General features: G+C 42.5%; 3 protein-coding genes across 4 annotated transcripts in view; 1 reads left to right on the top strand and 2 right to left on the bottom strand.

Moving 5' to 3' along the window:
* Nucleotides 1-15,521, top strand: part of atxn2l (ataxin 2-like) — a 26,096-nt gene extending 10,575 nt beyond the window's left edge. Inside the window, exons 9-23 of one of the 2 annotated variants that reach the window (XM_083976484.1) lie at nucleotides 252-478; nucleotides 1,185-1,265; nucleotides 2,535-2,684; nucleotides 2,985-3,062; nucleotides 4,141-4,202; nucleotides 4,295-4,560; nucleotides 5,827-5,896; nucleotides 6,044-6,187; nucleotides 7,670-7,751; nucleotides 9,179-9,339; nucleotides 10,455-10,587; nucleotides 11,392-11,504; nucleotides 12,413-12,586; nucleotides 13,775-13,946; nucleotides 15,415-15,521. In XM_083976484.1, coding sequence (XP_083832610.1) covers nucleotides 252-478; nucleotides 1,185-1,265; nucleotides 2,535-2,684; nucleotides 2,985-3,062; nucleotides 4,141-4,202; nucleotides 4,295-4,560; nucleotides 5,827-5,896; nucleotides 6,044-6,187; nucleotides 7,670-7,751; nucleotides 9,179-9,339; nucleotides 10,455-10,587; nucleotides 11,392-11,504; nucleotides 12,413-12,586; nucleotides 13,775-13,946; nucleotides 15,415-15,461 — 1,960 coding nt within the window. In that variant the 3' untranslated portion in view covers nucleotides 15,462-15,521. The remainder of the gene's footprint in view (nucleotides 1-251; nucleotides 479-1,184; nucleotides 1,266-2,534; nucleotides 2,685-2,984; nucleotides 3,063-4,140; nucleotides 4,203-4,294; nucleotides 4,561-5,826; nucleotides 5,897-6,043; nucleotides 6,188-7,669; nucleotides 7,752-9,178; nucleotides 9,340-10,454; nucleotides 10,588-11,391; nucleotides 11,505-12,412; nucleotides 12,587-13,774; nucleotides 13,947-15,414) is intronic. The other variant, XM_083976485.1, reaches the window with a different exon arrangement.
* The window catches only part of spns1 (SPNS lysolipid transporter 1, lysophospholipid), a 100,567-nt gene that overhangs the window by 38,869 nt on the left and 37,339 nt on the right, over nucleotides 1-24,359 (bottom strand). The gene's annotated exons all lie outside the window — the stretch shown is intronic.
* On the bottom strand, nucleotides 18,565-24,317 carry LOC310989471 (uncharacterized protein). The gene is made up of 5 exons (XM_083976546.1): nucleotides 24,082-24,317; nucleotides 23,798-23,881; nucleotides 21,345-21,416; nucleotides 19,234-19,295; nucleotides 18,565-19,152 (listed from the first exon to the last, which is right to left on the bottom strand). The coding sequence occupies exons 1-5, from the start codon at nucleotides 24,158-24,160 to the stop codon at nucleotides 19,144-19,146; spliced, it is 306 nt and encodes a 101-aa protein (XP_083832672.1). The 5' UTR covers nucleotides 24,161-24,317; the 3' UTR covers nucleotides 18,565-19,143.

Raw genomic sequence — 24,359 nt, forward strand, 5'->3', positions numbered from 1 at the left:
GAGATAAATAAAGTGATTCTGAACTTGCGGAGAGTCAAGTCATAGTTTTACGAGAAAAAAAAAGTTAAAAGTTATAATTTAACAAGAAAGAGTCATAATATTGCAAGAAGAATTAGTGATAAAGAAAAAAAATTCACAACTTTACAAGAATAAAGTCATGATGTTTTTAAATAAAGTTGTTAAAATGAGAATCTGAATCAAATAAACTAGATAAAATTATTGAAAACATTAATTTTCTGTCTGTTTTCCAGGGAGGGTCGGTTTGTTCCGCGGTCCGGCGGTGGCGGCGTGAGGGGCGGAGCCTCCGGTCGCACCATGGCAACGACCTCGACCAGACTGCCGCCGCCCGGCTCCTCCTCCGTCAGAGCGGCCGGCCAATCACAGAGCAGCTCGCCGCCCTGCACCAATCACGTCCTCCCACACTCTCTGTCTCACCCTCAGGCGCTGGGCGACACCGGCCGCTCGCCGCTCAACGGAGGTGAGACAGGGTTCTTACGGATCCTTAAAAAGTCTTAAAAGGCATTGAATTCATTAATCTAAAAACAAGGCCTTAATTGGCATTAAAATGTCTTAAATCAATTTTTCAAAAGTCTTAAAAATGTTAACACATGGTGAGTGGTATTTTAGGATTATAATTAGTCTCAAATCTCAAAATAATTGGTAACATTCCGACATAGAGAAGTTAGTGGCGGCCGTCAACGCTAAATCTCTCACCGCCTCCAGCTCCCAAGTCAGTGTTTTTTTTTTTTTTTTACTTTTTATGCATTTATTTAGAAAGGACAGCTGGAAAGAGACACAGTCCAATGTTCATGTAGCAGTCGCTTTACCTTGGATCACATAGGAAAGTGGGTCAAATTGTCCCTATAACCCTATGTAATTGATGTGATGTTTTTTTTTTCTTTTTTCTGCATTTGTGTTTATTATGAAGTCGGTCTTAAATTTCATTTCAAGTGGCTAAAAAAGTCTTAAAAAGTCTTAAATTTAACTTGGCTTAAGCTGTAGGAACCCTGTAGGAGGAGGGAGGAGGAGATGAGTTATTGGTTGTTATTGATTATTGATTAAGGCTGACCCGTGTGTGTGTGTGTGTGTGTGTGTGTGTGTGTGTGTGTGTGTGTGTGTGTGTGTGTGTGTGTGTGTGTGTGTGTGTGTGTGTGTGTGTGTGTGTGTGTGTGTGTGTGTTTCAGTTGTGTTGAGAACTTCACCAAAGTCCCAGAGAGTTCAGAGGAACGTGAGGACGACGACGCACTCACAGTCCTCTCCTGCAGGTACAGACATGCTCCTTCTCTTCCTCCTCCTCCCCCTTTACTCTTCCTCCTCCTTTTCATCCTCCTCCTCTTGCTTCTCCTCTTCCTCTCTTCTCCTCTTCCTTTCTTTTCCTCTCTTCCTCCTCCTCCTCTTCCTTTTCCCCTTCCTTCACCTCCTCCTCTTCCTCTCCAGGCATGAAAATCACTCACCTTTTGGCGAAATTTGCCGTTTTGAAACCAAAATAGATGACCTACGTGAATCGTGCAGATCCGATGAGAAAATATTTTGGGGGGGGGGGGTCAAGTGATCGAGATTTGGAGGAAAAAAACCGAAACGAAAACAAACGAAGCAAGGTGCTTTTTTTTATTACCGTGGCGCGACCTGTTCATGTGCCCGTGTCTGTGTCTGTGTGTGTGTGTGTGTGTGTGTGTGTGTGTGTGTGCGCCAGCGCGCTAGAGAGAGACGGCCACCACAGACTCGTTAATTAATGCAAACACAGCTGGTGGATTAGTTTAGTTTTTACCGTGCACCACTGGCTGCATGCTCTCTCTCTCTCTCTCTCTCTCTCCCTGTCGGAGATGAATTAACGGAACGATATCGCGTTGATGGAAAAAAAAAAAAGCAGAATCTATTTGTGGCTTGGTCTACACATTGGTCTGGGAAACAATAGGTGTGTGTTTGAGTAAAATGAACGTTTGTGTTTCATTCTATAAAATACTATAGTAGACATTACAACTGGTCAAAAACAGATGCAGTGTTTTCAGACCTCAAATAATGCAAAGAAAACAAGTTGATATTCATTTTTAAACAGAACACTAATGTTTTAATTTAGGAAGAGTTCAGATTAATATAGATGGAATTGTAATCCTGCAGCAGCAGTGACTGTTTACTGATTTACTGATTATTTACTGATGCATAATAGTTCTAAGATTTTCAATTAAAATAAAGTCAATAATGACATTTTTGTGTTCTCCTTTTATTTGGAAAAGTATTGAAAGACATGTTGGTATCGTGACAATAACGTTATAGAGCATAATGTGACCATACTTTATTATACACTCATACTGTCTTGTAGTTCTGCTTGAATTTCTTCTCAAAATGCATCAGATTGATGCAAAATATTCAACATTTTCTTCCGGGGGACCGTGCCCCCGGACGACCCTAGAGGGGTCGGATCCTTCTCACCTTTTTCACCCATGACCCGTTTTCATGTCTGCCTCTCTTCTCCTCCTCTTCATCTCTCTTCTCTTCCTCCTCCTCCTCCTCTTCATCTCTCTCTCCCTCCACAGTCTCTCGTGCTCTGAAACCAGACGCCTCCTCCCAGGACCTCCCTGTCTTCCTGGACTCCTCCTCCTCCTCCTCCTCTTCCTCCTCCAGCTCCACCGTCACCACGGCGACAGCCTCCACCTCCAGCCCCGTCCCCACCTTCCCCATCGATGGTGAGACGCCGTTAAAACGTTTAAACATCTGATTCATGAACGATAGAGAGAGAGAAGACTAACCTGTGTGTGTGTGTGTGTGTGTGTGTGTGTGTGTGTGTGTGTGTGTGTGTGTGTGTGTGTGTGTGTGTGTGTGTGTGTGTGTGTGTGTGTGTGTGTGTGTTTCTGTTTCTGTGTGTGTGTGTGTGTGTGTGTGTGTGTGTGTGTGTGTGTGTGTGTGTGTGTGTGTGTGTGTGTGTGTGTGTGTGTGTGTGTGTGTGTGTGTGTGTGTGTGTGTGTGTGTGTGTGTTTCCTCCTCAGTGAATGAGATCCTGAGCTCAGCAGCTAAAGAGCGAGTCGACAGTTTGTCTGTTCCTCCGGACGTGAAGAGCAACAAAGGTAAAAGGAGAAAAACTGCTGACTCCTTCTCCTCCTCTAGAGTTCTTCTCAACGGGCCTGAAAATTACAACGCAAACCGACCCGACCGAGCCCGACACACCAGCATTAAAGGGATAGTTCACCCAAATTTCAAGTTTCAGAGTCCTCCGTGGCTTCTCTGAGTTACAGCGGGGCTCTGTGCAGCACTGCATGTCCATATGACGGTTGAGAACGGAGCTCACTTTTCTTCGTCCAAAAAGACACACCAAACAACATCCAAATACCTCCATGCTGCTCGTCTGTAATGTCCCTCTTGTATTGAAGCCCCAACATGAGAAATTGTTCCAAAAAAAATTAAATAAGTCTATATTTTAAGCTTGCCCACAAGCCCAGTGTCTCAGTTCACTGCTCAAATCCTTTGAAATTTGCACTGACACAGGAAGAGCAGTGAACTGAGACACTGGGAGCTTCCTCTACAAACAAGCTTAAAATATAGACTTATTTAAATCTTTTCGGAACAATTTCTCGTGTCGGGGCTTCAATACCGGCCCGCTAGCTGGCGGGACTTAACGTAACGCTGTAGGCTACATTTGCCCTTTGATCAGCGGGCGAAATTGATTACATTTCGGCCACGTGAACGGTGATCCTTTGTGGAGATTTATCCACCAACCAGTGCGCGCGCTGTTATAATAGTAAGTAAGTAAGCAGTAATGTTTCAGTGGTTCTGCCACAGCAGCACAAGATGCAGAGCGGGAGATTTGTCTGAGACTCACACGTGAACAAACAACAATTTACACCAGAAATGTGTTTTATGAGAGAGACAAAAGGAAGCCCGAGGTCCGACACCGAGTCACTTTTTCCACCCGAACCCGTCGATCTGGTCGGGTTAGTTGGGCTGACCCGACCCGTTGAGAACTCTAGCTCCTCCTCCTCCTCCTCCTCCTCTTCTTCCTCCTCCTCTCTTCTCCTCCTCCTCCTCCTCTTCTTCCTCCTCCTCCTCCTCCTCCTCCTCTTCTTCCTCCTCCTCTCTTCTCCTCCTCCTCCTCCTCTTCTTCCTCCTCCTCCTCCTCCTCCTCATGTCTCCTTGTGTCTCCCTCAGCTCCGTCTCAGCAGCAGAGGACTCAGCTGGAGGAACTCCGCAAGTTTGGGAAGGAGTTCAGGGTGAGAGCCGATTTTGTTTTTGTGAAAGTTTTGTTTTGATTTTCCAGTTGTTTTAAAATTATTATATTAACTATATTATTATTATTATGAAGTTTCTCTCTCCTTCTCTCCGTCAGCTTCAGCCCAGCTCTTCTCCTTCAGCGTCTTCAGATCCTCCTCCCTCTACTTCCTCTTCCTCCTCCTCCTCCTCCTCACCCGGCCTCCCTAAACCCTCCCTCACCTCCTCCTCCTCCTCCTCTACCCATGATGCTCAGCAGCAGCAGCAGTCGACCTCTGAGGCTCCGCCCACCAGCTCAGCTGCTCCGACCTCGAGCCCCGGCGGCGGCGGCGGAGAGGAGAGAACAGAGGCCGCTGCAGCGTGAGTCACCTGAGGATGATGATAATAATAAACCCAGAGCGGTAACGCTTTACTTGAATAGGTATTCATAAGATTGACATAACACTGTCATAAACATCTATGAATACTTATGACAGCTGTCGTTAAGTGTCATTCGGTAAGTTATGTCACTTTTGATGCAAAGTTGACATTGTTTGAGATGTTTTTGTTATGAGAACTTGACATAATTTTTTAAAGTTTGTCCATTAGGTCTGCTATGACAGTTTAAATTGTCTTTATGTCAAGTTGTCAGAACAAAAACATCTCAAATAATGTCAACTTTGCATCAAAAGTGACATAATTTACCGAATGACACATAACCACAGCTGTCATAAGTATTCATTGATGGTTATGACAGTGTTATGTCAATCTTATGAATACCTATTCAAGTAAAGTGTTACCCAAAGAGCTCTACTTTTCTTTAAAAGTTCAATAAACAATACATGTACAGCTCTGGAAAAAATTAAGAGACCGCTCCCAAAATGATCAGTTTCTCTGGTTTTACTATTTATAGCTACCGTAGATGACCAAATAATCGCCCGCGTGCAAATACGCGCCTGTGCTCTAATAGCCGCCGGGGTCCGAGCTCATTTGGCAGAATAAACGCCGGTTCAATTAAACACCTGGGCGATTAAGTGTTTACCATAGTCTTGCACAGAAAAAAAAAGAAAAATTTTAACAGCGCTTCACCGGCTCTCACCTCTTTCAGTCAGCCCCTCCTCTCGCTCTCTCTCTCGCATGCAGGCAGACACACACACACACACACACACAAACACAGGTGCGCTAGCGGGACAGGTCGCGCTGGACTACTAATAGACAAAGACAAATAAATGCGCTAATGTACAGTGTTGAAATGACCGCGATCGACCCCCCCCCACCATCCCCTCCTCCCGCTATCGTTCATAACACTGCTCTGATCAGCTCCCTGTGTCGCGGTAACTCAGACAAACTGTCTTTTTATTTATTGTCTGATGTCAATAAAGATGCGTCGGGGAAAAGAGTAGTTTTGTTCCAGTGGTGCTATGGTGAGCTCCTTGTTCTTTGCATGATGGTCTGGTGCTGCTCATTGCAAAAATAAATTGTAGCCTGTTGCAAATACGCGCCTGGTTCTTATAAACGCCTGTCGATTTAGCATATTAAACGCCCGGGCTACTAAATGGTCATCTACGGTAATAAAAACAGAAACGTGTCTTCATGTTTCCAGCAGCGTTTCATGTTGTTTTCTATGTTTTTGTTTGTTTTTTGCAGACAAGTGAAAAACTCGACACTGAATCCAAACGCAAAGGAGTTCCTCCCCGTCAAAGGAAACTCCCCTCTGGTTGGTCACAGTAAAAAGCGCAGAAATAAATAAACGAATGAATAAAACTAAATAAAACTAAAATCTACAGTCTTACGTGGAAGATGTTACAGAAACAAACAACAACATGATCTTGATAAATAACTGGTTTGTTTCTTCTTGTGACAGAAGCCGGCGCCCACGCCCACCCCGCCCCGCGTGGCGGCGCCCAGCCCCTCGCTGGCGCTGCCCCCCCAGCAGCAGGGAGGGGGCGGAGCCATCTACAGCCCCCCGGGGCACTACCTGTCCTACGTGTCCCAGATCCCTCTGCAGGTGAGACGACGACATGACGGGTTGATGGTTTGTCTGTTTGTCTGTTTGTCGTCTGGCGGCGGCGACTGCAACATTATCCTGAACCGACAGAAGCGTTTGGCTGCGTGGTGTTAAACTAATGGGCTACAATAACAACATCAACTTCAATGCTGTCAGGCTAACAGCTTGGACGCACTAGACGCGGAACCGAAGCGCAGCGCCCTGGAGCAGAGGGAGTTTCAGTTCGGCGCACATGTTAACAGGTCTGCCTGGCCGCACATCTCGCGCCGTGGAGCGCAGTGCGCGCGCCTGGAGCGCTTCAGTTCGGTTCATTTCTATTTTTCACGCGAGCCGCGCGCGCCGAGAGCGCCGTCTGTCAAGCTGGACAGACGTGGTCGTACCAGACAGGAAGTTGGGCACAGAAAAGGCGAGAGAATCCGGTCAATTTTCAAAATAAAATAATTAAATGATGATTAATTAAGTTGTTGCTTGTCCATCTACACATATTTGACCGTTGCGTCTGCACATGAGACACACAGACACATGTTTAAAATGACGTGTGTGGAAAACCGAGTGAATACGAGTATGAACGACTGCAGTCGATGTCTGACCGGCGCGGAGAGAGGAGGAGAAGTAGCTCCCAGTGCGACCAGCCAAGCGCCCGAGAAGCCGCGCGCAGTGCGCGCGCGCCCAGCTTCCGCGTGCAGTGCGTCCAAGGGGTGAGACACCTTAGGGCAGGGGTAGGCAATTATATTTGTCGAAGGGCCAGAATTTTTCTCAACAGACACCCCGAGGGACGGACATTCAAATAGGCCTAGATTGAAATTAAATTCACCTTTTTGCTTAATAATTTGGTTGTTTATATTTTATATTTTTATTTCTCTTGTTCACATCATTTTTATTTATACACATCTTTGGTGTTTTGTTTTGTATGATATAAAATTAAAAATCTTGACACAGCCCATCATATCATCATTTACATATCATGCTGCTGGAACTTTACACTGCGGGCTTGTATCCTGAGACATGCCCTGTGATTTTCAGCCTAAATATGAAAGGAGGTTGAACATCAGGTCTGTTCTCATGATACAAGTCATTGGTCCTGACACATGTGTTTCTCTTCTATAACACATTCTACATCTCGGAGGTGACGTCTTTCACAGGCTTCCTTCACCTTTCAAATGAGGCAGAGCTCAGTGGGAAACAGTAGGAGAGACTGTGATGGAAAAGGACCTGAACCGAGTCGAGTAGAGTTGTAACTGTGTAGTGGAACAGGGTGCAAAGTTATAGTAACTGGTAGATTATTATTGAGCGTCTGCCTCAATACTGAAGCAGTCCCGGCAATAATTTAGTCGTGGCGGGCCGCCAAGAAAAAAATGCATTTAGCGGAAACCCTGCTTAGTTTGGGCTTCCTTTTTTCTTCTTTTTTTTTTTTGAATAAAAGCACATCTGTGTTGTTTATTGTGAGAATAAATAAACGTGACCTTGACCTTGTCTCCTCAGGCTCCTCAGATGTTCCAGTACGCCATGTCCTCCATGTCTTCCATGTCCTCCGTCAACCAGGGCAAATACCCCCGGCCCAAAGGTGAGTCATGTACCAGAGGTCAAAGGTCACACCAGAGGCCAGAGTTGATCTACTCTGATATAGGAAACTCAGAACAGGTGATCACAGTTAGTTCAATCAACTCTGAGTAACTTGACCCTGAGTTATGGGGAGATGAAAAGCCCTCATCAATGGAACAAAGATAACATGATTCACCATGGCAACCAGCAAAAAAAAGCCTTTCCAGTTGAGGTCTAATAATCCTCCTGACGGAGTTTACACGTCCTGTCAGCCGCTGCTTTCAGTCTGCAGCTTCAGATAAAAAGGAGAAACTCAGGGTTAGTTGGAGAAATCCTGCTCCCGACCAGGTTAGGTTCACTGAGTGTGTTGCCATAGTAACCGACTCCGAGCTTCAGTTACCTCTCTTTGTGAAACGGGCTGGAGTTACGGTAACACTTTACAATAAGGGTCCTTTAATTAACGTTAGTTAGTACATTATTAAGCATTAATATATAAACTAATGTGTTAATTAATGCTGAGTAATGCATACATAATGATTATTCAACTTTTATTATAACTTAGTAATTTATTAACTAACTTTGAGTAGTAAACATTAATTTACTTCTTACTAATAGGCTACATTAATTAATGTGTTTCCTAATCTTAAAGCAGATATCAGCTTCACGGCCGTTTCGGCTAATGCTGCGTTCAAGGCAGGCTTTTGAAACCGTAAGTTACAGCTTCAAGTCACAACTACGACTTGGTAGCGTTCCAGGTAACCCGTAGCTCGTGTTTTTACCATCCTGTTGTCTGTGAAAGTTCCCTATAACGGCCACTCGTAACTTCCGACCCGTGAACTCGTACCAGATCGAACTGGTATGACTTCACAGGAAGGAAAAACACAAAGTACGAGTTTCTTTGAACGCACCATGAGTTAGCAGCCCCCGCCCTTGTCAGGCATCAATTGGTCCTCGTGCTACGTCACCACATTCACGCGCATCCCTTGGCTGCACACACAGCCCTTCATGCCGTTCTCTCTCCTCATTGGATAACACTTGTATCCCACAAGGAAAATTTTCTCCTCGGGTTACAGCAGAGCAGAGTGACGGAGAGACTCGTGTTTAGGCTGAAATACTTCATGTAAGTGATTGCTGACGGAAAATAGGACTATTTAGGACTTATATTAACAAAAACATTCCACTGATATCTGCTTTAAGTAATACATAATAATGATTGTTAACATGTCTGTAAACAGTTAATTAATGCTTAATAATGTACTAACTAACGTTAATTAAGGGACCCTTATTGTAAAGTGTTACCGGAGTTACTCCTCTCTCCCTGATTTGAGTTTCCTCTCCTTCTGAAACGGAAAACCCAGAGTTTGCCTCAGGGTTAACAGACTCAGAGTTTTCACTAAACGGACCGCTGATCCAGGTAAACCACTAACCCCCCCCCCTCCTCTGTCCCAGGGCCGGTGGTGGGGCAGCGGCCGGAGCACCACCCCTCCTCCCCCTCCCCCATCCTGCAGGCCCCGGTCTCTCCTGCCGGGCCGCTGGTCCCCCAGTTCCCCATGTCCTACCTGCAGTACGGACAGGTGATCCAGGCCATGGCGCCACACTACCACGGACAGGTACGTCACCGTGGAGACGGACCACCACTCACCCACAGAAACACAGTGAACAACAACAGCATTAAAGGGCAGTTCCAGACAAATCCAACCTGCAGCTCTAGATTCTAATATTTTATCTCTGAAAGAACGAATCATGGTAGATGATGAAATATCATTATCCACCGCTGTTCAGAGCTACGCTACGGAGGCTCATTATGGGATTTCTTGGTTTCCCTCATCAAACTCATCAAATACACAATCCAACAACTCCACAACGCTCTGGTGGACAAGTTGTGAGCTGCACATTCACCACGCTATGAGATAATAACACAACGTTACCACACAGAGTTGTTTTAGAGGGAAATACAGAGACTGTTGATGAAAAACTGTCCCTGAAGGCAACGTGCATCAGCTGTTCTGCATGAATTTCCCTCTAAAACAACTCTGTGTGGTAACGTTGTGTTATTATCTCATAGCGTGGTGAATGTGCAGCTCACAACTTGTCCACCAGAGCGTTGTGGAGTTGTTGGATTGTGTATTTGATGAGTTTGATGAGGGAAACCAAGAAATCCCATAATGAGCCTCCGTAGCGTAGCTCTGAGCAGCTCGCGGCTCTGCTCCGCCGTTCTAAAAATAGCTTGCACCGACAATTAAAGGTAACGAACCTACTGCTATGACTATAGGGATTATGGTGATGGGCCAATTTGACAAAATGTTGAACTATCCCTTTAATGATGAGCAGTGGAAGTTGATTCATTGCACAAATCTAAAGTAAAGTTCATACAGCACAAATACAAGTGGCCAAAAGTGCAACAGGTGAAAATGAATTAAATACTGATAACAGATGAGGTGTATAGATTATTTAGAAGGTGTCTGCTCACACTCACTCAATTTTATTCTTGTTTTCTCACCTCAACCAATATTTAGGCCAATATATTTTATAACATGTTTTTATAAAAATAAATATAAATCTATTGTTATTTTTGCTCCATTGCTTTTTATGAGAAGCACTGAAAAGAAAGAAAGATTCAGTGTGAGAAGAAACACATGAATAACCCTAATTATGAAAAATAAATAATAAATATTGTAAATGTTTCTTGATTATTGTAAATGTATTTTGTTTGTGTTGTTTCCAGACGGTGTACTCGATGCTTCAGGGCGGAGCGAGGATGCTGACGTCCGGGGCCCCCCCCCAGCAGATGGGCCCCGGCCCCCAGTACCCGGGCCAGGGCGAGGGCCCCCCGGGGCCACAGGCAGCGGCCATGTACGGTGAGCAGAGCCAATCACACGCCGTCACACACTGAGCCGCAGACTGAACATGTTTAAACCAGAGCTCTGAGGCTTCTGGAGGAGGAGGAAACAGAGAAACAACTTCTAATGTAGGAAATAAAGTTCAACTGTGAAAAACAACTCTTCTCCACAGGATGAATGTGACCGAGGATGAATTAGTGCAGGGGTCGGCAACCTTTGTGACATGGAGTGCCGGTTTGAAATTTTCTTGTCAATGAGTGTGCCACTACAATAAAATTATGTGATACAAAATACAAAAACAGCATAACTGGATGTTGTTTTCCTATATGGATAGATAAAATCATTGAATCTATATACAGTAGCCCACATCTGATCATATTTTGAAGATATTTTCCCGTTATTCACACGTTAAAACATATTGCAGTGGGAGGAAAATGCTGAAACAGAGACTACAGTGCATCCAGAATATCAGTCAGAATGAAACAGTCACAACATTTCACAGACTGGACAATCTGGACACTGTGAGTGACAGACAAACAGCCAATCATTTAACATTTAACAGTATAGTTGGGTTGCAGCATCATCGTCAGGTTTGTTGATAACAGAACAGCTGGTGTGAGGATGTGAGGCTGAAGGAGAGGAGATTAAAAAGGGACACGTAGCTCGTCGGTACGGTAACGGTGTTTGGTGTGATCACGTGTCTGTCAGACTGAAGCAGCTGAAACGTCCTGGGAGATGAAGGTTTCAAGGGAAGAGAGGAAACTCTGAGATGGTTCAACCTGCAGCTTCATTTATCTCTCTCTCTCTCTCTCTGTGTCTCAGCTCCTCAGTCGTTCTCTCACCACTCCGGCTCCCTCCATCACCCTCAGCCCCCCAGCACCCCCACCGGGAACCAGCCCCCCCAGCACGCGGCCCCCAGCCCCGGGCACTCCCAGGTAAGAGCAGCTCCATCAGGATAAACAGCTCAAATCTAATGACATTTCATTTGGTTTCATAGAGGTGGAATGAACCTTTTCTTAAACTGATAGAAAGTAAAATGACGTCACGTATAAACGGTGAAACTGAATGATGTCTGGTTCCGTGTCGATATAAATGTGTAGAGACCCTCAGGTTGTGTCGATCAAAACTTTTTAGTCGGATCTGGAAAACTTTGATCTAAAAACACAGGATTAATCTGATCCCAGCAGTCTGGTGGATTCAGGAACAAAATTATTTATGATTTAAATTAAATTCAAACTTGTCAAATAAACAATATTTATAATGTAGTATATATACATTTATTGATTTATATTTTGTACCTAATTTTTAAACCATAACAGTGATTAGTTAATAAAGTTTAACTGGAAAAACTACAACTGAATTTAATTAAATTTGAAGTTTGAATTTTAAAATTTGAAGTTTTAATTTGAAACACATGGGGAAATGGGTTAGTTTGTCTGACTGTTTAAAAGACATTGAAGAAACAACAAAGAGCACAGAAAACAATACATACACTCTGTTTTCACATAAACACACATTGAGAGACCTCATGCTGCTGTTCTACCTGTTGTTAACAGACCAATCAGCCTTCAGTCTGATGCACAGTCCCATCTAGAGCATCTTTATCTGGATTTGGTAATCTTGAACAGTTTGGATCAGGATCAGACTGATCCAATCCAACTTTGCTTTGAACAACTGGGATAAAAGTTAAAACATATTACATGATCCTGGATAGCAAAAAAGGGATCTGACAATACGGATAATTTTTATCCAGATTACACCTTTTGCACAACTGGGCCCAGATCATGAAGTGACAGAGTTAAAGGTTGAATCTAATGTGTTGTGTGTCTTCTCTCTCTCTCAGGCGGGTGCGGCCGGTCCTCAGCCTCAGTCCATGTTCCACTCTGCTGCTCTGTCGGCTGCTGCTCCTCCTAACCTCCCCCCCGGCCACAGCTCCCCCCAGGCCTCCTACCTGCAGAGCTACGGCCTCCACCAGCAGCTGCCCCACGGCTTCCCCTCCATCGGACAGCTCACACAGGTCGGTGACAACACCTCAACTGCAGTTCATCCTAACATTTTAGGTCCAAAAGAAGGAATCTGAAGATGTTCAGTTTAATTGCTCCTGTTTTGCTGTAGTTGTGTCTGTCCCCGCGTCGCCACGGCAGCGATGAATGGGAGCGGATTGAAGTTCTGCTGCTTAGGCTGTTTCCATCCCTCAAAGCCACAGACAGCGTCAGATGGAGACTCAAACATGCAGCCAGAAGTTTATTTACTTCAAGTCAAGCCGACATGTTTGTAAAACTAGATCTAATTCAAAGTCTCGGGGAGTCGAGACCCAAGTTGACGCTCGGTGTGTTCAGGTGCAGTGGGAAGCTCCCGTTTGTGTCAGAAACACAGGAATATCAACTCTGGACTTGCTTGAAGTAAATAAACTTCTGGGTGCATGTTGGAGTCCCCATCTGACGCTGTCTGTGGCTTTGAGGGATGGAAACAGCCTAAGCAGCAGAACTTCAATCCGCTCCCATTCATCGCTGCCGTGGCGACGCGGGGACAGACACAACTACCGCACAACAGGAGATATTACACTGAAAACCTTCAGATTACTAGCCTGACCATCCAGACTATATCATGAACATGTCTAGTGTGTCAACGAGCGGTAGACCTCGGCTCAGTCCAGGGGGCGGGATGAAGGCTGTCTTTCAAACTGCCTCTGCACCAATAGGGTAGCGCTAGCTAGCGCTACGACCAATCAGAGCAAAGAGCAGGATGACGTTAGCCTGACGAGCCAATTAAAATGTATGTCGTCATGGCGTTAAACCGCCCAACGACTCTCTAAACAGATAGAGCGCTGTGATTGGTCAACACAAACGGTGTTCCAGACTCAAAAAGTTCCTATGGCTCGTTTCTAGACCCACCTACGGAGCAAAGAGATCTGCTGCTGCTAGGGGGCAGATAGATTTCTAGGCTAACAGATTCCTTCTTTTAGACCTAAAATGTTAGTAACATACAGCCCCGAGTTGAATTTGCCCAGAATTGTCCTTTAAGAAGGGGAGACAAAATTTATTTTTAAATGTGACGCAATTTCGGGCAAAAAAACAGTCTTGGTGTTCAAAGGCCTTTATCACAAACATCAAATCAGCATGTCATGTTCTTGGACCGAGCGGCGCCCCGTGTGTGTGCAGCGTCTCATCTCCGTGGCGTCTCGTCTTGTCTCCGTCCTCCTCAGGCTCACATGGCCGGAGGAATGTCGGCACAGCACCACTCTGCAGCACACGGCCACGCGCCCGTCATGCTGCACTACGCCGCCGCTCAGCAGGCCGCCGCCGTGTCCAACCCTCAGCACGGCCCGCCGGCCCAGCAGGGGGCGCCGCAGCACTTCTACATCGGACCAGCACAAGGTGACTGCAGACAGCCAGACCAGAATAACGTTAATAAACCTCTTTCTCTGGGTTTAAATCAGTTTATAACTGTCTAGAATAGAGTTTTGTTTCATTTCTTTTTTATAAACCCACAAGTTTCTTGATTTTCTAACCTCATCATCTAGTTTGTTCCACTGTTTGACACCAGAGACTCAGATAGAAAAGGATTTTAGCCGAGTTCTCACTCTCCTCTGCGTAGATAACATACAGCTCTGGAAAAAATTAAGAGACCACTCCCAAAATGATCAGTTTCTCTGGTTTTACTATGTATACTGTAGGTATGTGTTTGAGTAAAATTAAATAACATTTTTTATTCTATCAACTACCGACAACATTTCTCCCAAAATTGAAAAAAAAAAGTCATTTAGAGCTTTTATTGGCTAATGACTAAACTAGTCTAAATAACAAAAATATCAAGTCTTTTCAGACCTTGAATAATAATAATAATAATGCAAAGAAAACATGTTCATATTTATTCCTAAACAACACAACAAGAATATTTAACTCAGGAAGAAACATTTGTGAAAGAGACCACTTTCACAAAATGTTTCTTAAAAGCATCTCTACATGTATGGCATGTATTTTCTTTTCCTGAGTTCAAATATTCTTGCTGTGTTGTTTAGGAATAAATATGAACGTGTTTTCTTTGTATTATTATTATTATTCAAGGTCTGAAAAGACTTGATATTTTTGTTATTTAGACTAGTTTAGTCATTTTCAGGCAATAAAAGCTCTAAATGACAATATTTTTTTTCAATTTTGGGAGAAATGTTATTGGTAGTTGAACCTTGTAAGTTATGTGGAAGGTCTCTGTTTTCGGCCCTGTACATAATCTGCAGAGTTTTGTAGTTGATTAAGTCGTGCAGTTTGAGGATTTTTGCATGGTGGCAACTGGTTTTTTATGTGTGCTCTGTACTGGGCATAGCGTAGTATTCTTACGGCTCTTTTTTGAAGTGTGAACAAACATTGGGTGCATGACACTTTTGTACGTGTTTCCCCACACTTCTGCACAGTATTGCAAATGTACACTGCAAAAACTCAAAATCTTTCCAAGAATATGTGTCTTATTTCTTGTCAAAATGTATAATTTAATCTCTTTTCACTTAAAATAACTTGTTTTTAGATCATTTTCACTTGTTTCAAACAAATTTTCACTTGAAATAAGTAGAAAAATCTGCCTTTGAAAGCAAGTTTTTTGTGCTCGTAATAAATAAGAAAGAAAAACTTGCTCCACTATCAGATTTTTCTACTTATTTCAGGTGAAAATCTGCTTTAAAGAAGTAAAAAGTGTCTAAAAACAAGCTACTTTTTAATGTGATGAGTCTTATTTTGAGTATAATTTGATTTGTTTTGACTAGAAATGACATTTTGACTAGAAATAAGACAAATATTCTCGGTAAGACAGCTGGATGTAACAGTGTGTTGTGTGTTGTGTTGTGTTTTGCAGCTGTTCACGCGGCGCAGCAGCTGTCCTTCCACCCGTCTGCAAACTGAACGCTCCTCCTCGCCACAGCTGGATTCACCAACGAGTGACGACAGAAACAAACTAACAAAACATAAAGAAAAGAAAGAAAGAAAACCCAGAATCTAAAAGCGACTCACGACATTCCCGCCTCCTGACGTCAGATTATCACTTCCTGTTTTTTTTACCCGGGCGTTTTAGAGCAGCAGGACATTTTAATACTATGTAAGTACGGACTGTTTTCACACGACGGACACCGAGCACCGAGCTGGACCGAAGACGATAAAACACTGGTGGAAACTTTTGGACTGACGACAGTGAAGAAAACATTGTTTATTCTCTCCCCTCGTCCCTCCTCTGCCCTTTTTCAGACGAAACCAGTGCATTTATAAAATAAAACCACTGAAAAAAAAACAATCTGTCTCGAACCTGTTTAATTTATTAGATGCAGCTCCAGCGTTTCTTTTTCACAGTTAGTTAGCTTGTATAGTTTCAAACAAAAGCCTTGAATAACAGTAACTAAGGTTGTCTTCACACTACTGGCCTTGATGCCCAATTCTCATTTGTTGCCTATATCCCATTTTTTTTTGACTGTCTATTTACATGTTCTATCAGAAGTGAGTTATTTCTTTTTAAAGACGGGAGATTTATTAGGTCACGTTATAATCCCATAATAATTATAGAGGAAGGTGAGTCAGAGTTTATATCCAACACGTCACTGTTTCTGTACTTGTTTGTTTTTCCTCCTAATTTCCAACCGGCTCGTTTCAGTTTTTGCCAGTAGAAAAAATGTGAAATCTGGTGTTTCTCTCGGGCACTTTCGTTCACACCTTCGATCCGCATATAAACGAATGTTACTGTAGATGAAATCAAGAACTAGTGAGGAAAAAAACAGACGTGCGGACACCAGGAAAATGATACACTATAATTCCTGTGACAGTGACCACATCTGGCCGTGGTCGTCCAGGTCAGATCCACGGGTCAATCACAGGCTACAGAGGTTCAGTGAAACGTGTGGAAACAGGAATTAATATTATTATTGATGACGTACGACTCGCATTGCCAGGAAAGATCCGATCTGTCCGTTTAGACTGCAGACGTATTGACAGATATCTGATTTGTATCTGATTTATTTCCACATATAACAAGGCCTGAATCTGATCTGACAATATCTGATGATGCATATTTGTCCTGTTGACATGTTCATGTTCCAGATCCGATCTGAGCCACTTGAGAAAGAATTGGGGCCTCTTGACCCATGCAGTGTAAAGACAGCCTTAGTTTAGCCTTTAAGCTGAAGTTTGAAGCTAAACTGAAACAAAGGCTACAACTAACTGATGCTGTCTAGTTTCTAATGTCCTGACTTTAGCTTTTAAATAAATTATAGCTAACTGGTGCTGTCTAGTTTCCAATTTAATCCTTAAATTAAACTTTAGATGTTAGTTGGTTTCTTATTTTAGCCTTAAAGGAGCATTATCGCAAATTACAATTCTTTGTTCGGCCACTAGATGGGGCCGGTGGTGCAGCGTATCTGAAGTAAACATCCTACATAGCATGCCGTTCAGGAGCGGCCGGGCCGGCTCGTCTCATAACAAAAAGAAATTCTGCATTTGCTCCACAGACACTACACTGTTGGCTATATTTTGTATACAGATAGTTATGGCTCCCCTCGACCCATTTATTGCATATTTCAGTTTTTTTTATTGCTTTTATTACTGCTGTATTTGCGATAATGCTCCTTTAAGTTACAACTGAGCTAATTTATTTCAGCTAGCTTCTAACTTTAGCCTTAGTTTGCATCTGAATTAAGTTTAAGTTACAGTAATACAAACAAATGTTGGCTAGCTGCTATGTTTAGCCCTAAGTTACATTAACGCTATCTATTTTCAAAGATATTTAATTTACAATTTAGCTAATTAATGTTGGATAGCTGCTTTAGTTCGGTTTAGTTAACAGCTGAGTTTCTAACTTCAACTTTGTGGCTAAAAGAGATGGAATCAGGCAGAGCTGAAAGTTTTGTTAAATGTTTAATTGAGTTGTAGTTACGACAGTTCCACACACAACATGTTAACAACACATTAAATACAAATATGTAAAAAATCATCTGCGTGAAGACATTCTCAGGAGTGTCAGTAAAATGGAGTAAAGCTCAAACATACAGTAGGTACGATCCTCCTACAGCTCACACACTGTGGAGGGAAACATTAACCACAAAGAAAACTCAGATTAAAATGGCAAAAAACATTATAACTTTAACGTGACGACAGAATAAAACGGAGATAAACAGTCACAATGAGCCACAGTGTGACGGGGTTTGGGCTGGTGGAGCTGCAGATTCATTATTCTGGATTTTAATTTAGTGTTCCTGACCTCTGGTGACGGCCAGTTTAACTAAACACGATCAGTTCTACAGCTCAGAAAAGGAGGAAAAACATTTGAACAAAGTGTCAAGAAAAAAAAAAATCTGCTTTCTGACCTTTGTTTTTTTTTATTATTATTATTTAAAGGGATAGTTCACCCAAAATTCAAATTTCCCTCATTATCTCCTCCCCCTCAAGTGGACTAAGGGCTGGGAGAAGTTTCAGAGTCCTCCGTGGCTTCTCTGAGTTACAGGGGGTCTCGGCGTAGCAGTGCATGTCCATATGACGGTTGCAAATGGATACCAACTGTCTTCGTAACAAAAAGACACACCAAAAAACATCCAAATACCTCCATAGTGCTCGTCTGTAATGTCCCTCTTGTATTGAAGCTCCAACATGAGAAATTGTTCCGCCAGTCAGTGCACTGACAGGAAGAGCAGTGAACTGAGACACTGGGAGCTTCCGCTACAAACAAGTTTAAAATATAGACTTATTTAATTTTCTTCAGAACAATTTCACATTTCGGGGCTTCAATACAAGAGGGACATTACATACGAGCAGCATGGAGGTATTTGGATGTTTTTTGGTGTGTCTTTTTGTTACGAAGACAGTTGGTATCCATTTGCAACCGTCATATGGACATGCACTGCTACGCCGAGACCCCCTGTAACTCAGAGAAGCCACGGAGGACTCTGAAACTTCTCCCAGCCCTTAGTCCACATGAGGGGGAGGAGATAATGAGTGAAATTTCAATTTTGGGTGAACTATCCCTTTAACTATTATATAAAACATAATGTCAGTTTATGTGGAACACTCAGCTACTACGCAACTGTGTTCAGTTTTTATTGAAACTTGTATTGTTTCATTGATGTGATATAATTTGTTTTTCATGTTAGGCAAAAAAAAAAAAAAGACATTAATATCTCAAACAAACATGTTTTCTGTTACATCTTAGGAAATGATTCAGAGCAGCAGGAGAAACTCAAATCAACACTGTTCAAGCATCAACTGGGTGTTCCTAATAAAACAACACGTGAATCTCTCTCTGATTTCCTCCCACTCAACCAAAAAAAATAAAATGATTTAATCTATAAAATGCCAAAAGCTTCAAAATCGTCAAATTTCCCAGAATTCAGTCCAACGTCTTTAACCGCCATGTTTTGTCTGATCAATAGTGGGAAAAACTGTAATTTATTAAGTTTAAAAAACAAAACTTTTTAAGCTCAGTTTTTCTTCACTACTGTCGAGACATTAGACGGAGTGAAGGTGGAGAGAGAGATAAAGACAAAGATGGCCGCCCGCTGTGGTCAGGAGGTCAGAGGTCAATCATCATCGGCCGTCGTGTCCGTCGTGTTCAAATCATCTGAGAGGACAGAGAGGACGTGAGTGACAGCTGCTGCTACAGGACGGACTGAGACATCGTCGTGACCGCGTCGACACTTACCGCCGGCTGGTTGACGTAGTTCCCAGTTTCATCGTCAGACGACTCCGACTCGGACGTCGCGTCTGCAGCAGAACAGGAAACGAGAAGAACACGGGTAAAGGTGCAGAGAGACAGGTGAGTTAACAAACTAGTTTCTAAATGCAGCTTTAAATTACACTGAAGTTAACTGTTAGCTTCCTTTTAACTTCAGTCTAACACAGTTTTGCTAATCAATGTTAATAGTTTTCTTAAAGGAGAATTCTGGTCGTTTTTGACCCCTAAATCGTTGTCCTGATGGTCACCCAGTGTTGGGGGGAGCAAAAAACGCGACTAAAACCGAGTTACACCATGGCTACCCGGCACTAGGGATAGCCACAACGCTAACAGATGGGGGCAATTTTTTCAACCACAACAAACACTCAGAAAACAATCAGATATCTATGGTACATGACTGGAATCCTTATGACACACTACTGAACTCATAAACTGTACGGTTTTTGCATGTAGTCCCTCACCTCAGATCAGATAGCCGAACTCTGAAACATCCTGGAAAGACATTACTATCCCATCACAGAGCGCCTGCTCTCCCCGCCACAGAAACTAACACTTTGTCCTTGTTGTGATGATTTCTTTACTGAAATAAACGGTCGGAGATATTTTGGACATTACCACTGCACTGCTCCACTGTTTATTGTTGTAAAGAAATAATCACAACAAGGACAAAGTGTTAGTTTCTGTGGCGGGGAGAGCAGCGCTCTGTGATGGGATAGTAATGTCTTTCTGGGATGTTTCAGAGTTCAGCTGTCTGAGGTGAGTGGCTACATGCAAAAACACAAAGTTTATACTGTTTCTACTCTACACTATATGAGTTCAGTGGTGTCTCTAAGGATTCCAGTCATGTACCACAGATATTTGATTGTTTTTTGAGTGTTTGTTGTGGTTGAAAGAATTGCCCTCATACTTTAGCGTTGTCGCTATCCTTAGCGCCGGGTAGCCATGGTAACTCTGGTTTGCCTGCATCAATTTTTGTCGCGTTTTTTGCTCCCCCCAACACTGGGTGACCACCAGGACAACGATTTAGGGGTCAAAAATGACCGGAATTCTCCTTTAAGTTTTGCTCTAAGTGACAGCTAACCTACTTATTTCCTTCTTTTCTTCTCCTTTACTTTAGCCTAACTGTTCATCTCCATTGTGTTCACTGAGCAGCTCACGTCTCTGCTCCGCCGATCTCAAAACAACATGCACCGATAATTAAATTAATAATTAAAGGTGATGGAACTACTGCTATGACTATAGGGATTATGGTGAGATGAGAGAATCTGACTAAATGTTGAACTGTACCTTTAAGTTACATTAACTACTGTTAGCAAGACTTAATTTATTTAATTGTTTAATTTTGTGTTCATTCCAATCCCGGGTTTGGAAAGGAGCAAGGTGAAAAGAACTTATAATAAATGCAATAAAACAATTACTTCATGCTATTGCCCCTACTACATACAAGCAAAATATGTAGTAGGGGCAATAGCATGAAGTCATTGTTTTATTTTGCTTTACCTAGAACAGAAATATTTTTAGACACTGTATTCTGTATATGAGCAAAATGTAATTTCCATGTTAGTTTTTCGTCCAAAATTACACCTTTTCTATCACGTCTCCATTAATAGACAATGAAACATATTCATCCTTTTTTCTATTTGTGAACACAATAAACTTAGTTTAACTCAAATTTTATAGGGCTATAATTTATATCAAACCATTTTTATTTAGTTTAACCATCTCATTTTCTAGTTGTCATTTTTAAATTGTCTCCCAAACTAAGAAAGCCTGTATCATCTGTCAATAAAACAAACTGCACTATCTTTAATATCTAATTCTGAAGTTGCATTTTAGTCAAAGCCGTAGTGCGTAACTTTAACATGTCCGTTAAAATGTCTGTGACATACGAGCCATAACTTAATAATATACCAGACTGATTAAATCGATCAACTTTGCAAATGTTTCACCGTATTTTTCAGTATTTGTTGTTTTGAATCTTGTGTCGACCGTTGACATTAACTCATAGTACTAACTACTTTTTAACTGAAACAGCTTGTCATTAACAAATTAACAATTTAGTCACATTTGTCAGTTACCGTTAAAAGCTAGCCCCACCTCCCGGCTCGACGGGCGAGAACGAGAGCGCGCTGAGGTGATCGAGTGAGCTGCTGAAAGAGTGAAGAGAGAGAGAGCTGTGTTAGTAAGAACAAAGTTAGCAGTTATACAATCGTTTCTCCCCTTTAATAAGACCAATTTGACCAATTGACCTCTGGCTAAGCCCCGCCCCCTCCACTCACTCGGACAAACAGTCAACATTCGGTGACAGTTGCTATGGCAGCTGTCACAGTAGGAGACATTTCACAGGAGAGACAGAAAGATTAAATATCATCTGGAAGTCACCAAAACTAAACTTAACTTTACTGCTATGGCTGTCGGTTGCCAGGAAACGCCGATAGCGACGGGCTAATTTCTGTTAGCCCGTCTATGGAGTTTTACATTATACGTTAGCATTAAGCTAGCAGACTTTATGTTTAGTTGTGATACTGGCTAACATCTAAACATCTCTGACAATATGTTGCCTCAAATACGTTGTTGACTTAACTTAGAACAGATGTAGACGTCCTTGTTAATTTTATCCACGTTTAGTTGGTGTTGTGGTCTACTGCATAACTTTATCCAGAGCAGACACTTCTCTCGGTTGAGATGTGGCTTAGGAAAAGGTTAAAAAAATCCACCCCGTGGCCTCTCAGGATACCTAGTGTTGGAGTTGCATGTACCCCATGCACACCGTTTGACCATTTTAAACTTAAAATGTCAAGAAAAAACAAATGAAAACTGACCAACTGCAATGCATTTCAATGGACGTGGAAGCGGAGAATGTCCGAGTTCATGGGCTAGCTATGTGCACTGTGATTGGCTCATCGCGTTTGGGGCCGTGGCTTAGCCATAGGTCAATTAGACAGCCTGATTAGTCACCTTTACAATGAGGTACAACTTGTAAGGATTGTGCATCGGTGGAATGAGCAACACAGCTAAACGTGTGGGTAGTGGCCCCCCCAAAAAATATGCCAAAATCCATTGTCTTGTATTGTATTGCTCTGTGAGAGTGTTGTCATCTTGCAGGATGGAGTTAGGTAGATATGGGAACGCCACTGGCTCCAGAATCTCATTCTGACATCTCACTGCATTGAGATTACTGTACCTTCAATGATGACAAGTTTTGGGGGGGATTTTGGCACATTTTGTATTACACATTTACAACTTGTAAGGATTGTGCATCCGTGGAATGAGCAACACAGCTTAATGTGTGGGTAGCGGCCCTCAAAAATGTGCCAAAATCCCCCCCAAAACTTGTCATCATTGAAGGTACAGTAAACTCAATGCAGTGAGATGTCGGAATGAGATTCTGGAGCCAGTGGCGTTCCCATATCTACCCGACTCCATCCTGCAAGATGACAACACTCTTCAAGAGCAATACAAGACAAGACAATGGATTTTGGCATATTTTTTGGGGGGCCGTTACCCACACGTTTAGCTGTGTTGCTCATTCCACCGATGCACAATCCTTACAAGTTGTACTCCATTGGAAAGGCGACTAATCAGGCTTTCCAACGATGTAAAATACAACACCAATTTGTATTATTAAAGGGGACAAATGATTGACCGAAAAAACGTTTCCAATTTTTTTTGGGCACTCTAGAGCAGTGGTTCTCAACTGGTGGGTCGGGACCCAAAAGTGGGTCTAGACCCGTTCTGGATGGGTCGCGGACAGCTGGTCAAAAAAGTAAATAATATTTAATGCACATCTGATGTTGGACATGTCTTTTATTTTGAAAAATAACTTATTTTGAAAGGCACACGAAACACGTGAACACATGCAGTTGTAATGCTCCTCCTCAGTTTCTTATTAATGTGGCCTGATGCAGTGAATCTTGTTTTGTTTTGTGGGTCTTTATTTTGTGCAGTTTGATATTTATTCACTTTTGTGAACATGCTCTGAATGCAGAGATGCATTAGAAGTCAAATATATAATTTTGTTGGTCTCCATTTTGTGCAGTTTGATATTTTTTTATTCACTTCCGTACATGCAGTTGTCATGGTAACTCCTCAGTTTCATTCATGTGCTCTGAAATGCACTTTGCTCAATAAAGAGCAAAATGAGTTTTTAAAGGCTTTAAAAAAAAATTCTTGGTTTGAATTCTATAAAAGTGGGTCGCGACTTAATGACCATGAGAAAATGTGGATCCCAGAGTGAGACTAGTTGAGAACCCCTGGTCTAGAGTCAGTGCAGAATGAATGAGAGTCAATGGAGCTGCAGCCCCACAGAGTAACATCGATGAGGTAAAAAAAAAAGGAACACTTAACACTTTAGAGCTCTAACAGAGATGAAAAATAAAAGTATTGTGAGATAAACAGCACAAGAGCTGAGGCTGCAGGAGAACCTGACACCCTGCAGACTTCCTGTGTGAAACACCACAGAGGAGAAACTGCAGCACGTCATCACATGACCTGAAAACCAAGACGAGACTGGACGTCTGATCCGACTCACTCAGGGAGTTCTTTGGATCCACGTTCTGATACTCCTGTTCATCGTTGGACTCGTCCTCTTGTTCATCCTCCTCTGGTTCCTCTGCTTGACTCACAACATTTACAGGAATTCACATGAGATGAGGTCACTTCAAACTTTCAGCCAGTTTGTTTCAATAAAATAAACACAAGGGAAATAATAATAATAATAATAATATGAGCGAAAATTTGAATAAGAGGAAGTTGTTTCTGTCAAGTTCTTGTTGTAGGTGAATGAACTGGAAAGAAGAACATGAAGGTCCTCACCTTTCGCCAGGTTAACATAATCAGCATTATCTGTGGATGAAAACAAAACAGACATGTGTCTCAATCCAGATACTTCCATTAGTACATTTCCATATAGTATAGCCTACTATGTACACTACTTCTGTATTGCGCAAATTTCGACAGGGTAGTCAACGTTGTCTCAAATCGAATATGGCCGTTGTGCGCTTACCAGAAATGACGATCGCAACATTTGCAAACGTTGAATTGAGTTATTGCCAGAAATCACCAACTGATGAACCATAGCTGCCGCATTCAGC

Source organism: Trachurus trachurus, assembly GCF_905171665.1.
Source record: "Trachurus trachurus genome assembly, chromosome: 8".
NCBI classification, from domain to species: Eukaryota; Metazoa; Chordata; class Actinopteri; order Carangiformes; family Carangidae; genus Trachurus; species Trachurus trachurus.

Coding starts and splice junctions, on each gene's coding strand:
- LOC310989471 (XM_083976546.1), bottom strand. CDS start 24,160: ATGGAAGTATCTGGATTGAGACACATGTCTGTTTTGTTTTCATCCACA. Junction 21,417..23,797: donor GGATCCAAAGAACTCCCTGA/GTGAGTCGGATC, acceptor TCACTCTTTCAG/CAGCTCACTCGATCACCTCA. Junction 19,296..21,344: donor GGTGGGGCTAGCTTTTAACG/GTAACTGACAAA, acceptor GTTCTGCTGCAG/ACGCGACGTCCGAGTCGGAG.